Source organism: Anabrus simplex, chromosome 5, assembly GCF_040414725.1.
Source record: "Anabrus simplex isolate iqAnaSimp1 chromosome 5, ASM4041472v1, whole genome shotgun sequence".
In the NCBI taxonomy this organism is placed as follows: Eukaryota; Metazoa; Arthropoda; class Insecta; order Orthoptera; family Tettigoniidae; genus Anabrus; species Anabrus simplex.
The window spans coordinates 360,097,937-360,114,998 of NC_090269.1; the positions used below are offsets into that span (position 1 = coordinate 360,097,937).

General features: G+C 39.2%; 1 protein-coding gene across 1 annotated transcript in view; it reads left to right on the plus strand.

The window, feature by feature from the left end:
* Positions 1-17,062, plus strand: part of rhea (Talin_middle and talin-RS domain-containing protein rhea) — a 419,010-nt gene that overhangs the window by 296,065 nt on the left and 105,883 nt on the right. The window contains exons 29-30 of the mRNA XM_068227664.1: positions 4,461-4,782; positions 8,660-9,065. Of these exons, the coding sequence (XP_068083765.1) occupies positions 4,461-4,782; positions 8,660-9,065 (728 nt within the window). The remainder of the gene's footprint in view (positions 1-4,460; positions 4,783-8,659; positions 9,066-17,062) is intronic.

Genomic DNA, 17,062 nt, shown 5'->3' on the forward strand with positions numbered 1-17,062 from the left:
TTCTCAATAGCCCCAAAGAGTACAGGAGACTATTAATGAGGTATATTTTTGGGCTTATGCCGTGTAATCTATATAAATAAAATTGTAGGGGGTCCGCTGTCTGTAATTTCTTTTGTTTTGCCAATTTTTCAGATATTTATCCATTTTAGGTCAACTCAAGACCGAATCGGTGGTTTTTACGTTTCGTGTCTGTTTGTTTGTCTGTCTGTTTGTCTGTTCCACCATCACGTCGAAACGGCTGGATAGATCTCAACCAAACTTCATATTTAGAGTATACTTATCCCGGGGAAGGTTTCGATATGCATATCGTTTTAAAATCTTTGAATAGACGGGGGGTTTATAGGAAAACCAGAATGGTTTTCCTTCATTTTCTCTTATACTATTGATTTTCTGTAAACTTAGTTTACCGTACGTGAAACGTCTCTTCATTATAAACAACTTTCGTTGTGTTCATAATTTACCTTACTCTTCACATGACGGAGAAATTTACAATTTTCCGCTGGTATCATGCTCTGCATTGAGTGACCGACAGACCGACAACGAACCTACAGGTTACCATGGCAACGTCTCTGACTGCATGCCAGCAGCGAAGTAACGTATTGCTATTTTCCTCATCATGCTTTTAAATTCGTGGTTGTTCCTTGGGTAGAAGGCAAGAGAGGCGTCAATCGGCCTATCTGCGGGATATTGGCGGAATATCGTTGGATGTTATAACCGCCCTCGAATAGATTAAGTAATAACACCATTAGTCATCTTCTTATTATTTGTTTACCTAAGAATCACTGGACCTGAATTTCTCCTCTGTTACCGAGTTATTATATCCATAACTCACACTAGCATAATTTATTGAGGGGCATTTGATTTTCCAATACATTCAATTGGCAGCTACATATTTGTCGTTATCCGGTTGTCCTCATTTATAATCCATTTTCTATTACTTTCAACTTTCTTAACTGTATTATTTTCTTCCTTAATTACGCCGTATGTATGAGAGTGCTACAAACTACTGGATGTATTTCCACCAAGACTCATATTGAGAATACACCTGTCCTTGATAGGTTTTGGGGCAAATATTGTTTCTAAATCCCTGAACTGACTGGGGGTTTATACGAAACCGAAACAGTGATTTTGCACTTCCACAAAATATACACAACCAAACTTAATGGAAATCTACCTACCTTGGTAGAAATTAACTTCTAAACCTTTTTTCTCATGTGCATCATTTCGATACGAGGATTAATAAGGGAGATATCATTAACGGACCGTTTTTCTGTACAAGTCCCATCAGACTTAACTCACGAGCGGGTGCGTGTAAAGCGTATTCCTTACAACTTGAAAACTACTGAAGACATTCGAACCAAAATTTATATTTAGCATCCACCTGTCCAAAGGTAGCTTTTAAACGTAAATAACATTTCATGTTCCGGAATGGAGTGGCGGTTTATAGGGAACCGAAATGGTGATTTTACTCTTCCAGAATATATACAGAACAAGACCAACCTGACTGGAAATCGACCAAACGTGATGGAATTCCACCTCTAAACCTTTTTTTTTAATGTGCATTTTTTCGTCAGGAGGATTAACAAGGGAGATATCATGAATGGTCACTTTTGCAGGTTAAGTCCAGCGGACATAGCCCAAAAGGTTTTTTACATGGAGCAGATTCCTTATCTATATAAATCAAATCGTAATGACTGTGTGCCTCTACACTGACTATTTTGGCGAAATTGTCGTACAGCTTTCCGTTTAAGGGGTAATAATGACCATCTCCATAATTTTTGATTTAGTTTCCTGAAAGTCCTAATTTTTACCCGCCTCGCCCAAAATCAAGATTGCGGCATAATCTGCCAGAAGAAAAGGAAGATAATTGAAATTTGACAAAATGATACGTTTTAGCCTGTAACGAACGGAAAACATCCTAGATCATTAAATTTTTCACTTTTTATCCCCGAAGAATATCGAAATATGCAGTCAATTTTAATGATGGTGCAGACCTTCGGATATTCCTATCACATAACGGATTGCACAATCTCCGTTCAATTTGGAATGATCTACAACCTTGGTCTTATGACTTTTTGCCGTATCTGTATCCCTTTTACGTTTGATTTTTCTCTATTAATCGATGTTAAGTCCATTTGGAATTTTCACATGCAATAATGCATACTATCAATTACTTATACGAAATACAGAATCATCAAACTCTTCACGAAAATTGGCCCACCCAGTAGCCATATGTGAGCCAAATGCTATGTATGTAGCTGTCACATAATTATCCGAAAAGTAATGTAATGTGAGATAATCTTACAAAACCTTTACCCTGTTCTACGTTTCTAACTCAGTCTGACCCAAGAATAGATGACATATCATAGGACCAGCCATTTAGGCCACTAAATCCGGCATGTCTTATGGTATAATCCTTTGTCAATATGACGTACGTTTAGTAGCAGTTAATCTGTAAATGAAGGTCTGCAATATTGTAAACACGCATATACTTTCGTATGTCGATCTATATATGTTCACTGATGTAGATTTTTAGCGATCGAGAAAGGGTGTGTCTGCTATTGTAATCAGTACTCCCCACACAGACTTTGACTGGCAGTAGGAAAGGGTTCCTTCTCCAACTCCTGTGTAACTGTCATTAGTAAGGAAGGCCTACAATTGTAATGAATAGTTCCCTTCTCGATTTGACTTGCAGAAGGCAAGTGAGCATGCAGTTTTGTTTAAAACTCCCCTACCCGATTGTGTTTGGCAGTAGGCAAGGGTGCCCGCCATTATAAAGAAATGTCCTCATCTAAAATGTGACTGGCATTAGGCATAGTGGCCTGCTATTTTGATGGAAACCCATCAACTTGGTGTGACTGGCAGTAAGCTGGCTGGCAGTAGGAAAATGGGCCTGGCATTATAATGATAACTGCACAACTCAATTTCGAGTGATAGTAGGGTAATTGCCTGCCATTATAATAGAAACTCCTCAACTGTAATCTGTCTGGAAGTAGGAAAGGGGGGCTGCCATTTTAACGAAAACTCCCCAAATCGATTCTGTCCGCGTAGTAGGCAATGGGGCCTGCAATTATAATGTAAACTTCCCAACTAGATTGTGAATGGCAGTAGGCAAGTGAGCCTGCCGTTATATCACAAATCCGTAACAAACACTTTACATTGGAAACAACGTACGGGGACCTCCCCATGCTCTTTCTCGGATAACGCTAAGAGACATGCAATTTTAAAACAATCTTATTTACTGCATGTACACTATTTACTTCGATATTCGAATACAATGTAGAATACCGTAGCGAAGCACGGGTACATTCGCTAGTTAATGATAAAAACACACTCAACGCGTTTCGGGCCATGAAAGTCTAAATTATAATAGTACAGGAGACGTTTAAACAATGATTCAAGGCACATGCAAAAGCTTGATGAAATTTGTGTCTTTCTCAAAAAAACTAGAAGTATTGAATAACTGCAAAGGCAATCCTCTTTGCATTCAGGGTTGGGTAGACAATATTTCTGCACCCATCATTGCCAAGCGAACCATCTATAATGTGATCTCAATGTATCGATTAGCGGTATCTTGCTGTTCGTGACATGGAATTTGATTCTTACACTATGTAGCTATTTTTCTGTGTTTACACACGTGTTTTGACCGATGTTCATACTAATCTAAAACCTGAAAATGTTGAGATATTGCTTGCAAGATATTATGAGTAGTAGGTATGAATCTCACTCGGCATGTTATTTAAACGTTGTACTGCGAGGAGCCAGATTTGATCAGAGACTTTTTAATCTTCAGTTATTTATTTTTGCTTGTGTAAATATATTTTTAAGTTAGAATTTGTCAAGTGATGTCCAAAATTGTGTTACATGTTTTGAATTAGGCATTTTGTATACAGTATTTCTCTGTGCTGTGCTGGCACTAATTTCCGAGCAGAATTAATGTTGTTATAGCAAAATTCTTGGGCACACCCAGTACCATTATTTGTAAAAATAGTTATTACTATTAGATCTGTGTAAGCTGATATTCACTTCATAATACATTAAAAATTAAAATTATCCCAGGTTATAGACATTATGTACCACTTTAGATGTTCTCATCTTCTTTACAACTTTCTTTAACACCATTTTCTAAGTTTTCCTTCTACCAGTAACGAAGCAGTTTACTTACCACTTACTGGAGTCCCTACTAATGACAAAGTTAAATGTTGCCAGTATAATTATCTTGCGTAGAGTTAACCGTTCTACCCCACCAAGTGCTGAGGTTAAGGTAGTGGAAGCTTTTTTACCTTTCTCCCCTCTAAGGGCCTTCATTGCCTGTACAGAGATGTCTTTGTAGAAAATTATGCTGGATATACTTCAAAGAATAAAAATGATTATTAATTATTTACATTCGCAATATAAAGAAAAATATGGATTTGCTAACATATGGCTTTGCCATATTGATGATTTTATGATCTTTACAGCTCTTGATCAAGATTACAGCGAAAGCAACCGTGAAAGTTGTGCTGCCGCTACTCGCCCATTGTTGGAGGCTGTAGACAGCTTGTGCACATTTGCTGGTTCATCTGAGTTTTCTTCACAACCAGCAAAAATCAGTGTTGCTGCTCGAGTGGCACAAGAACCCATCATCTCATCAGGTCGTGCAATTATTGATGGCTCTTGTTCCATGGTTGAAGCAGCCAAGTCCTTGGCTGTCAGTCCACGAGATCCACCTACGTGGCAATTGCTGGCGAATCACAGCAAGAGTGTGTCTGATTCAATCAAAAGACTTGCTTCATCAATAAGGTAATCTATTTATTGAATGAAGATTGACCTAAAGTTGTTTTATTTTTAATGTTGTCAGTGGCAGGAAAACAGTTTTATGTAGTTCTCACTTATGAATTTCGAAAGTAATGGTAGAATTCAACACCTTATGTTACATGGTTCTCAAAAAACCATTTACCCAATAACTTACCCCTACTCTTTTCTTTTATTTTCCAAGAATGTTTCACCTAAAATATGATAAAGTGATATTTTCAAGCACGAGCAAGAATTATGATTATTGTGTAGAGGAAAATATGTTGAGTTCTGCCTTACAGTCAAGAAATATAACTGAAAAGTTTTGACCTGCCGCTCTCACTCCTTTCTTTTCCATAGAGAAATCTACTTGAACCTACACTCTTTGATATAATTCTTATATTAACTAATAAATTTTATGTATATCCCCAGTTTCATTCTTCAGGATCTCTTAATTTTATTTACTAATTTAATGCTCTGTATGTCTTCACAAATCGTCCGTAGATGTCATACTGAACGTAAGCTTTACTTCTCTTAAAGCGACACAGAGTTGTAGAATGTGGATGTTTCGATACCTATTAGAGGTTAATTTTAAATGGATTGCAGGGAAGAGAAAACACAAATTTACTATATTTTTGGTCACATAAAGATGAACTGGAGAAAATGCATGATGAGAATCATTGCTCCAGTAATTTGTAGTTTTGCTCAGATTATTATCATCATCATACTTTACCGGTATTCTTTGTTGCCTTGCAATTGACTAACTATTCTGGGGGTCAGAATTTTTCACTCAGCTTGTTCTGTTTTGTTGTGAAAATCAAATAGGGTCTCAAATTTAGTGAACTTAAATTCTTGTTTTGTAAATTTTGTGACAGAGCTGCCATATTTTGGCTTATGTAGATCATACAACCCATTGAAGTTGAGAGATAAAGCAATTTTTGTGTACGACACATGAAAATATTGACGTCAATGGAATATCGGTTTCAGAGCAGTTACTTGTTAGCATTCCACTAAATTAATGGACTTGCGAATGGCTAGAAGTAAGATAGGGTTTGTTAAAAGTTTCCTTATATTGTTTTTTTTTTTTTTTTTTAGATACAGTGTCAGGCATAAAAAAGGGAAAACCATCACTAGACAGTATCAATATACTATTTTTGCAGTTAAATTTCATTATCATTCCAGTTAGCAGCATAATGATTTTTTCAACAGATGACTCAGATTCTTTGTGTATGATAGTAAAAGAGAATGACTGGAACACGGTTGATGTTAGAAGAAAGAAAGTGCATTTAAAAGTGGTATATAAAGTATGAAGATGTTGCTGAAATTCATTGTTAGTGTAAGCTTGAATTTCAAGGAGAACCTCCAACACGCAGTTGTAATAGGTGTCTGGTCAGTAATGGCAACCACTTTGAGCATCTTCCTTAAGTGTATAGGTAAAAAAAATTTCTATTCAACTTGTGATGCTCTATAATTAAATTTAATGCTAACAACATATGTTTATCTTTTAGTAAATTGTATATATATATTATTATATATACATACTACTTTTCTTGGCAGCCTCTGTATAATGTATATTTCTGATGTGTGCATCTGTCCAACAAGTACTGGTAATGGTTAGAAGTAAAAGACGGTTAGCATAACTATTGTGTTAGCAGTCCACGGAGTCCCCCAATATATTCTCGTATTACTTCAATCAGTTGTACACAAACATGACGAGGTTTCGCTCAAACATTTATTACACTATTAGTGATAAAAATGAAGTAACAAATGACAGATAGTCATGTATAGGACCGAGCTGAGTTGTTCGGACGGTACAGCTCTGGCTCTCTGAGCCCAGGTTACGAGGTTTGATTCAGGCTTATACCGGTGCTATTTGAAGATGCTCAAGTACATTAGTCTTCTGATATTAGATTTCCTTGAATGTGAAAGAATTCCTGCAGAACGGATTTCTCACACATCAGCATCTCTAAAATATGTAAAAGTAGTTAGTGGGACATAAATCCAATAAAATTATTACTGGTCATGTATAGGAATTGATAATAAATTAAACATAATCATACACTGAGTGGCCAAAAGTCATGGGAAGACACTGAATGTGATGTTAATAACGAGTTGCTTCTCCGCGAGTCCTTAAGACGGCAGCAATATGGCGAGGCATCGACTCTACAAGGTGTTGAAATCGTTCTGAAGGGATCTGGACCCACACATCTTGCACTGCTACCCACAATTGGTAGTGTAGTTGGTGCAGGGTTCACAGAGCATACACATGGATTAAGATCGGAGGAACTGGAGGACCAGTTCATGCTCTTAACTTCAGTGGAATAACTTCACCACAGAGCGGTGATTTGGTGCATTGTCCTGTTGAAACATGGCATCTCCATCATGGTACTCTAGGGCCAGAAAGGGATGCAGATGGTCTGAGAAAATGTCCATGTAATGTGTACCTGTCAGCGCTCCCTGCAGCCGGACAATGGGTCCTAATTGCGACTATGAGAACGCCGCCCAGACCAGAACTGAGCCACCTGGACACAACCTTGTTGACACATAGAATTCATAGCTTCGTGGGGCATACGCCACATCCCCGTGCGCCCATCAGTTTGATACAACTGGAGCCGGGATTCATCAGACAATACCACTGTTCCATGGACCATTGCTGATGTTCACAGGCCCATGCACATTGTTGAGCTCTGTGTCGAGGTGTCAGCAAAGGGATTCAAGTTGGTTGTCAGCTGGTGAAGCCTATGCAGTGCAGTTGTCTCCTTACAGTCCTGGTAGAAATGGGTTCCTGACTCCCAACATTCAACTGGGAGGTGATCTTACTCACAGCCCGTCGAGCGCCCAGTATGGTTCTGCGGAGGCGACGTGATGTCCGTTCGTTAGACACGTGGTCTTCCCATGCAGCGGTTTGCACGGGTAGTAACATTCTGTCTGTGATATTGAAGATCCACCCTCATCACTGTTGACCTCGGAAACCCAAATTCGCTTGTAATTTCTGTGGTGCGTGGATGATCATCCCAAGTCATTTAACTCGTGACATGTTGCCATCTTCGTGACACTGGTGTCTGTGGCAGACGGCTCAGTTACGCTGCAGCTCAGGGGTCATACATGGGTACCTTTTCTAATGGGACACCTCTTCCTGTGACCTTTGGCCACTCGTATGTCTGGGGGTGGTGTATGTCTTGAAACTAGCCCTTTGGCTATGCCTCTGTTTAGGGTTGAAATACAGCTTTCTGGAGTCATACTGGGCTGTTGCACGTCTATGGCATAAAACTGTTGATTTGAAAGCAGACTAGATTTAAAATACAATAAAAAAACCTTTTACCAAAGAAGTGAGAACTATTCTGATATTATGTTTAAAATTATACTAAAAATCGATGTTAATAAATCAGTTATTGAAGTTGCCAGGTGTCTCTTTTATTCAATATTTTAATCATAATACAAGATGTAAACTTGACAAGAAAAGTAAGACAGATGTAGGTTTTCATGACCAGGTAATCATTCTCTAAAGCAGACTTTGGATTTGTTAGGTCATGTTGAATGTTGATTGTTTATTCAGTGACTGAATTGCTAACTCTGAAGATGCCGTCTAAACCTGCTGGGGAAATATCTATAAACATTAAATGTGTGTCATGACCTAACAAGAGAGCTTTGATATCTTTTGGATTATTTTACATTTCATAAACGCCTTGCTCTATTTCCTCAGAAGTGAACATCAACAGACCATAACTGATCTAACAAGGATGAGATCAGATGAGGTTAACTTCTGAGGAAGCAGAGCAAAGTCTCCATGAAATATTCTGGGCCATGAAAGCATCAGTCTAAACCTGAGAGCTTGATCTGGAGAAAATGTAGATATTTTGGTAATGTTGTATGTTTTGCTGTGCAGGGACAAAGCTCCTGGACAGAAAGAGTGTGACAGTGCAGTGGAGACTCTCAGTGCTAAGATTCGCGACCTCGATCAGGCATGCTTGGCAGCAGTCTCACAGAGTCTTACTCCACGGCGTGACAACACTCTTCAGGGCTTTACCGATCAAATGGAGAGCTCTGCTAATGAAATTGCTGAGAAAATCGAACCTGTGCGGCAAGCTGGGAAATATGGTGCAGAGAATGTGGGACATGCTGTTAACCAAATGGTGCTTTATTTTGAACCATTGGTGCAAGGAGCTATTGGTGCTGCTTCTAACATGGTACACTCCAAACAACAAATGGTGCTTTTGGATCAGACAAAGACTGTTGCAGAATGTGCCCTTCAGCTGGTATATGCTACTAAGGAAAGTGGTGGTAATCCTAAGGTGAGTGCAATTTATCGATTATAAGAGATTTTAATCATAAGATTATGTAACTAGTTGCATTACTGGTTAATTTTCCTTGGGATATGGACGGATCAAGGAATTAACCAGTAATGCAACTAGTAGGAACCTGAAAAAATTGCATTTGTGATAAACGCAAGTTTTTGAATCTTGTAATGAATCCAAGCCTACAGTAATTCTAATGTGGAATAAAATCATTTTTATGCATAATTAGAAGTGCGACGAAATGCGAATTGTGACCCAAAATGCAAAATTAGTATGAATATGCAATTTTGGTGTGAATTCTGCAAAAAATGTGCGATTTTACTGGCGAAAACAACATATTTCGGCAAAATCTTCAGAAATACTCGAAATATGATGCATAAATTTTTCGACCATTCCGATTGATGAAGAAAAGTAGCCGATCGATTGATGCTTGCCGACTTTAATCAATATGTACAATGGGAATAGCAAGGGGGGAATAAGATCTGCCGATTATTATCGAAATGTAAATCGAGTGTCATGGAAATAACGAGATAGACTCAGCGTTGTTTTCCTGTTGTTCAAAATTGTAACCAGTGAAGAGTAGAAAGTTGAGCGATCGTTTAGGTTGTGGGGCATACGACAGAAACTGCGCACGAAAGGGCTTAGCAATATGCAAAGGATGGTTTATGTGTCATAGATTCAGTGACAGCGTTTTGCAGGTATTGTAATTGCCAAGTTGGGTGTGGAAAAAAAAGATGCATAAGGTTGGGAAATACAGCACGCGAGGCTCGGCCTCGAGATACTTCCGACAAGTGCCGCTAGAGTTCTCTTTACTGAGCTGTCTCGCCCGATCATTGCAACTCGTTCCAGCACAAAAACCTATAAAAATTCTGTTTGTTTTTTGATTTTGAAGTAAAGCAACTTGGTGCCTTCAATACTTTATTGCATTTGATATGTCTTAATGATGCGATATCACAACTTGATGACGGACATGACTGTTGCATGCGTAACCATTTTCAACAATACAAAATCATCTGACCAATCGGAAATAGGCTTAGAAAGTGCCAACTTCAATTAATGAAATAATTTTACAAAAATGAAAAGTCTCTTCATAACATCTTGCCCCCCTTGAAAGGAGTTCTTTCAACTAAACTATTGTAACACTGTAATCTTATACCTATTGTAAAAACACTTATTCTGAACATATGCATTAATACAAAACTCTATACATACATATTTTTATCATTAAAAGAAAATAATATTGAAATTATATCTTTGATGAAAAATAACACAAAGTTAAAGATATCACAGGAAATCTTGAATTCAGTTCTCCTTGTCATCCCCTTCAATGGGAAGAGGGCATATTTTCTTGATGCTTCGGGTAAAAGTTCCACCAGCCGTCCGAACGGTGACAACCCTCACCTCACCATCTTGTCCAGGGTGAACTTGAACTATCCTACCTCTGGGCCACTCTAGAGGAGGGATGTTGTCCTCAATTAATAGCACCAAAGAATCAACATCAATACGTCGATTAGTATCATGCCACTTGACGCGTTTTTGCAATTCCTGCAAGTATTCTCGCTGCCATCTCTGCCACAACCGCTGCCGAATTTTCTGCAAGTGCTGCCAACGTGACAAGCGGTTATCGGGTTCTCTCAACAAATCCCTTTGCACGGGTTGCACGATCGAGTCACTTAGAAGAAAATGTGCTGGTGTTAAGACTTCTAAATCATTTGGATCATTTGGCAAGGGAGTAAGGGGACGTGAATTTAATACCGCCTCTATATCGCAAAGAACAGTGTAGGTTTCTTCGAAAGTTAGCACACGTCCCTGTGTTTCAGTCAGCAAATGTCTTTTCATCATCTTTACAGCTGCTTCCCACAATCCCCCAAAGTGGGGTGACCGGGGAGGAATGAAACTCCACTGTATCTGCTGCTGTGCGAGTGAGGAGGTAATGGTCGTTGACCCCTTTTCCAAAAAGGATTGGATATCTTGTAGTGCGTTCGCTGCTCCAATGAAATTCTTCCCATTATCAGAGAAAAGCTGCTTGCACAAACCTCTTCTCGCCGTAAAGCGTTGCAATGCAGCTAAGAAAGCTTCGGTCGTTAGCTCTGACACCAACTCCAAATGCACTGCCTTGGTACTGAAGCATGTAAATACAGCTACGTAACTCTTGTAAGTATGAATGCGGCCCCTTCTGTGGCTTTCTCTTACAGATATTGGACCTGCATAGTCCACTCGTGTTGTAACAAAGGGTCGAACAACTAACGTAACCCTTTCTTTTGGTAAATCTGCCATGCGTACCTCTGGAACTGTAGGATGGTAACAAAAGCACTTCAGACACCTCTTGACAATCCTTTTCGCTTCTCTTCTGCCACTGATAGGCCAATATCGTTGTCGAGTTGCATGTAGCAGTTGCTCTGGGAGACAATGCTTCAGACGACGATGTTCATTTTCCATGATCATTCTGGTGATGTGATGATTTGCTGGTAGAAGCACAGGATGTCTCTGTTCTGATGTTAGCTCAGAAAAACGAAGCCTTCCTCCAACCTTAATCAATCCGTCACTATCCAGAAACGGACTGAGTGACTTTAGAGAACTCTTCTTTGGGAGGTCTTGATTATTAATTAAGCAATGTAGTACTTGAGGGAATGCTTCTAATTGTGTCCATTTGACTACCTGCTTCTCTGCTTTACAAGTTTCTTGTATTTCTAGTGAACCTTTTTTCCTTTCCGATGTTTTGAGTTTGCAGTTATAAATGAATCTTTGACAATATGCTACTATACGGCATAATTTCGGAAATGACGAGAATTTATTCAGTAGAATGCTGGTTGATGTTGCTGTCAACGTAACTGCTGTGACCTTCAGCTCTGGTAGTTCTGTTTCAAATTCTTCTGAATGCTCTGGTTGTTGACGTTGTGTGCGAAGCCAAGAAGGTCCACTCCACCACAGCTTTTTATCTTCGAGTTCTGCTGAAGTAATTCCTCTTGAGAGAAGATCAGCTGGATTTTCAGTCGAAGGAACATGCTTCCAGGTGGTTGCATCAGTGGCTTCTTGAATCTTTGCAATCCTGTTTGCCACAAATGTCTTCAGCAGCCTTGGCTCAGTGTTGATCCATCCCAAAACAATTGTACTGTCACTCCATAATCTGATCTGACCAATTTTTTCTTTCAAAGCACTCACTGTTGTTTTGACAAGTTGTGCAAGAAGAAGGGCTGCCTCCAATTCGAGTCTTGGCAACGAAATGGTTTTTAAAGGAGCTACTTTCGTCTTCGCACAAAGTAAATTGGAAATGTAGAGACCACTTTGCGTTTGACAAACTGCATAAATGCATGCTCCAAAAGCCTTCGCTGAAGCATCACTAAATCCAAACAAATCAAAAGAGCCAGAGCAATTCCCAGGATTTATGTTTCTCATAATTCTGATGTTGTTCAGTCTTTCTAATGACGTATAGTACTCGTTCCAAATCTGAAGGTGCTCTCGAGACAATGGCTGATCCCATTCAAATCCATCTACCCATAAGTGTTGCATCAACAACTTCCCTTTGATCAGTACTGGACCCACGAGTCCTAGTGGATCAAAAATCTGTGCGATTTTGGAGGCGACTTCTCTTTTGGATCTTGGTGACTGCTTTGTCAGCTCAACTCGAAACTGAAGGCAATCTTGTGCTGAGTCCCAGAGGAGTCAAAGAGTCTTACTAGCTTCACCTTTGTCTAAAACCAGTAAAGTCCCTTCGTCGCTTTTGCTCTCCAAATCCTGCAAGATCTCTTTGCTGTTGGACCTCCATTTCCTCAAATGCATTCCACCACTCTTGAGTATATTTTGTATTTGCCGCCGTAGCCCGATCACGTCTTCTAGAATGTCTCCACCACTTAAGCAGTCATCCATATAAAAATCATCGCGAATAGCCTTTGCTGCTGCTGGAAATTCATTTTCATGAAGAGTAGCCAATTCATTTAGGCACCTCATGGCATGGTAAGGTGCTGATGCTGTTCCATATGTTACTGTATTCAACTGATAGATCCTCACAGGGGCTGAAGATTCCTCTTTCCACAAAATCTGCTGGAATGCTCGATCTTCAGGATGGATGAGGATTTGCCGAAACATCTTTTCCACATCTGCCGTCATGACGTACTTATGGCTGCGAAATCTAAGTACAATGTGAAAAAGATCTCGCTGTAAATTAGGTCCCGTCATGAGCTTGTCATTGAGTGATGTCCCGAGTGATGTTTTTGCCGAGGCATCAAATACCACTCTGACCTTTGTGGTGTCACTATCTGGACGTACCACTGGTTGATGGGGTATGAAGTATGAATTTGGTACATCTTGATTTTGGTTTGTTTCAATCAAGGTCATATGCCCTAGTTTTTCATATTCATCCATGAAATGTGCATAAGCTGTCTTGAGTTCAGGGTGTCTGCTTAATCTCTTGACTAATGATTCTAGTCTGTTTAGTGCGTGTTTTCTTGATTCTCCGAGGATGACATCTGGCTTGATAGGGAGCCTTACGATGAATCTACCTGTTGTATCTCTCGAAGCGGTGTCCGTGAACTGTCTTTCACATATTCTTTCTTCTGATGTGTAATGTTGAATCTCCGGAATTGCTTCTTGTTTCCAAAATTTCTCCATCTGATCTGATAATTGTTGATTGCTAATTTTCATGCATGTTGTTGTTGATCCTTGTTTGTTCTCAAAAACTTCACCACCTATAATCCAGCCTAATCGGGTGTTTTGCAGAGCTGGTTGTCCTTCAGCTTCATTCTTGGGTGGACCTATGACTATTTTCCAATAAAGTCCAGCACCAATTAACATGTCGATGTCTCCAGGCTTGGTGAATGTGGGGTCTGCCAAGCGAATATCCTTTGGAATAATAATCTTGTCCTTCTTGATCTCCAACTGTGGCAATCGTCCTGTTATAGTTGGCAAAACTAGAAATTCTGCTTCCACCTCAAATCCGTCATTCCTTGAAGCGAGATGTACTCTCGTGATCCTTTTTGTTTCCACTTTGGAACAATCTACTCCAATGATCTGTGTGTTTGTCTTGACATTCGGTAAACCAAGTTTCTTATACAGACCTTCCTTTATTAGATTCGACGGAGATCCCGGATCCAGTAAGGCTCGGCATGTCATTCTTCTTCCGTGAACATCTTTCACATCAATTAAAGCTGTTGACAAAAGTATTTGTGATGTTATTCCTTTCACCAAGTTCACATTGAGTGAAGCAAGTGAATGCTGAGATTCGACACACAGGTTTATGGGCACTTGATCTTCTTTGAGATTTTGTTTCTGTTTGTCATCTTCCTCAGCATGAAAAAGTGTGTTGTGAGGAAGTCCGCATTTCTTGCATTTTGATCCTCTGCAATTTTTTGCAATATGTCCTGGTTTCAAACAGTTATGACACTGTCCTTTTTCTCGAAGCAGTTTTCTTCTGTCTTCAACTGATCGTTTAATTAATTCTTCACATGTAAAAATGGGGTGACTTCCACCACACAGATTACAGCTTCCCTGAGTCGTCGTCGTAACAACTTTCTTGCTAGGTTGTTTGTCCTTCGGATTTGCCTTTGTGTTCAATGCCTTGGTTTTGTTATGATTTAAAAGCATGTATGATTGGGAACGCTCAGTTAAAAATTTCAAGAAATCATCCAATGTTGGCATCTTCTCTGGAGTGTTGCCTTTCACCCTTTCCTGCCAGTCTCTTTGCTCAATGAAATCCAGCTGCTTCTTTGCTAGATGAATAACCAATGTGTCCCAATATTGTACAGGTTGCTTCATTGCTTTTAATGAAGCCATGTGAGTTTGAATATGAAATTGTAATTGCCTGAGTGATTCAGACTTGTTCTCCTTAAAAACTGTAGGAAACTTGAAAAGTTCATCTAGATGTGTCTCGATTATCATCATTTGATTATCATATGTATCTACAAGCAAGTTCCACGCACTTGTGTAGTTTTCTTCTGAAATGGTAAAACCTTCAATGACTTTGCGTGCCTCGCCCTGCAGAAGACCGATCAGATACTGATATTTTTGGATATTTGTTAGTTGAGTATCATTATGAATGGTTGACTCAAAACTGTTCTTAAAAAGCAACCATTTTGTGAATTCGCCGTTAAATTCCGGTAATTTAATTTCTGGTAATTTATGTATTCTTCTGTTATGATGTTGTGGAACTTCCTGTTGATGAACGGCGTTGTTTACTGCCGTGTTCATTTGAGCTAGTAAATTATTTTGAACATCCTCTGCTTCATCTATTATCGTTTGCAGTTGTGTAACTGCGCGGAAATAAATAGATTCAAATAGCTCTCGCTCTCCCTCACATTCCTCTTCAAACTGTAGGGCAGCTATTTCATCAGTTATCTCTGTTTCCTCTATTTTCATTTGTACTTCTTCAAAAGAATTCCATAGCTCTTCACATTTTTTAATTCTAACCTTCGCCTCCGATTTTGACATGTCAGCTGTAATTGACTTTATTATTCTTGTTAACGTGCCCTTTACTCGACCACGCGATTGTTTCAATTTCGTTAGTTGCGACATATTGAAATTAAGGTTATGCTGTGAAAGTTCAAAAGAATTGCATGAAGGTTATGTATAAGTTCAAAGGAATCGTGTTGCTGAATTGAGGTTATATGACAAAGGAATTTGGATCTTTTATATTTATGACAACAGGAGGATCAAAGGACTTCAATTATCATTTTCTTATTATTATGTTGATAGGTGCATGTGTATGTTTGTTACAAAAACATGCGCTAAGAGAAAGGCTAGAATCTAAGAGTACCGTATGTATAGCAAGGATGGTGTATATGTCAAAGAGACTCACGCTCTCACGGAGATTCTTGCCTTGAGCGGCTAAGAGAATGTAAAACTTGAAATCTTGTCGCTAATTCTTTGGATGTACTAAGTACGAAAACTCGAATCGTACTTGCCTGATTACTGATTTATGCTGCAATCCGTTGAAGTTGTTGGCCTCAGCGGTCTGATCTTCGTTATGAACGAGAATGCAATATCCGTGAATGATTCCACGAATTCGAGATGTGTTGTATTTTTGCTCCGATGCTTAACCTCAATTGCGACGCATTGTTTTCACTTCTGGATTTCACTTTTCATGATCTTGCTTGTATTGAACATCTCAGGTTATTGAGAGCCGTGCTGTTGGGCGCCAATGTTTGTTTTTTGATTTTGAAGTAAAGCAACTTGGTGCCTTCAATACTTTATTGCATTTGATATGTCTTAATGATGCGATATCACAACTTGATGACGGACATGACTGTTGCATGCGTAACCATTTTCAACAATACAAAATCATCTGACCAATCGGAAATAGGCTTAGAAAGTGCCAACTTCAATTAATGAAATAATTTTACAAAAATGAAAAGTCTCTTCATAACAAATTCATTAAAACTCAGAAGACACCAAACAGATCTTAGACCAAGAGCAGTTGTATGACTTACTTTCTACAACATATTTCTTACACTTTGCTTAAACGAAATAAGTAATTCACGAAAGAAGCAGAGAAGTCTATTAGCGAGTTTGTCACTTCTTCCCGTTTTCTCTAATTCTGCCTCAGTGTATCTGATAAACTGATAGAGATTGCAGTAATAAATAACTTTGTGTTTAATCACCATCTTATAAATGATCAGCTATCCTACCTTTTCCCCCCACACATCTGATGTTGCGACATTCGTATTGAAGCTGCTGTTTGGAGAGCGATGTTATGCCCATTTCATCGTTAGAAAATCCTACATAATTTTCAGCATCTTCTGATGTGGTACAGTTAGGCAGTGCAAGGATTTCAAATTTGTAGCTGGTAGGTGCTTTACTGTGCCAGAGGACGCAATTTGCTATTTGCTTTATGTCGCACCGACACAGACAGGTCTTATGGCGACGATGGGATAGGAAAAGCCTAGGAATGGGAAGGAAGCAGCCTGCTGTGAAAATGGGAAACCACGGAAAACCATCTTCAGGGCTGCCGACAGTGGGGGTTTAAACCCATTATCTCCCGAATACTGGATACTGGCCGCACT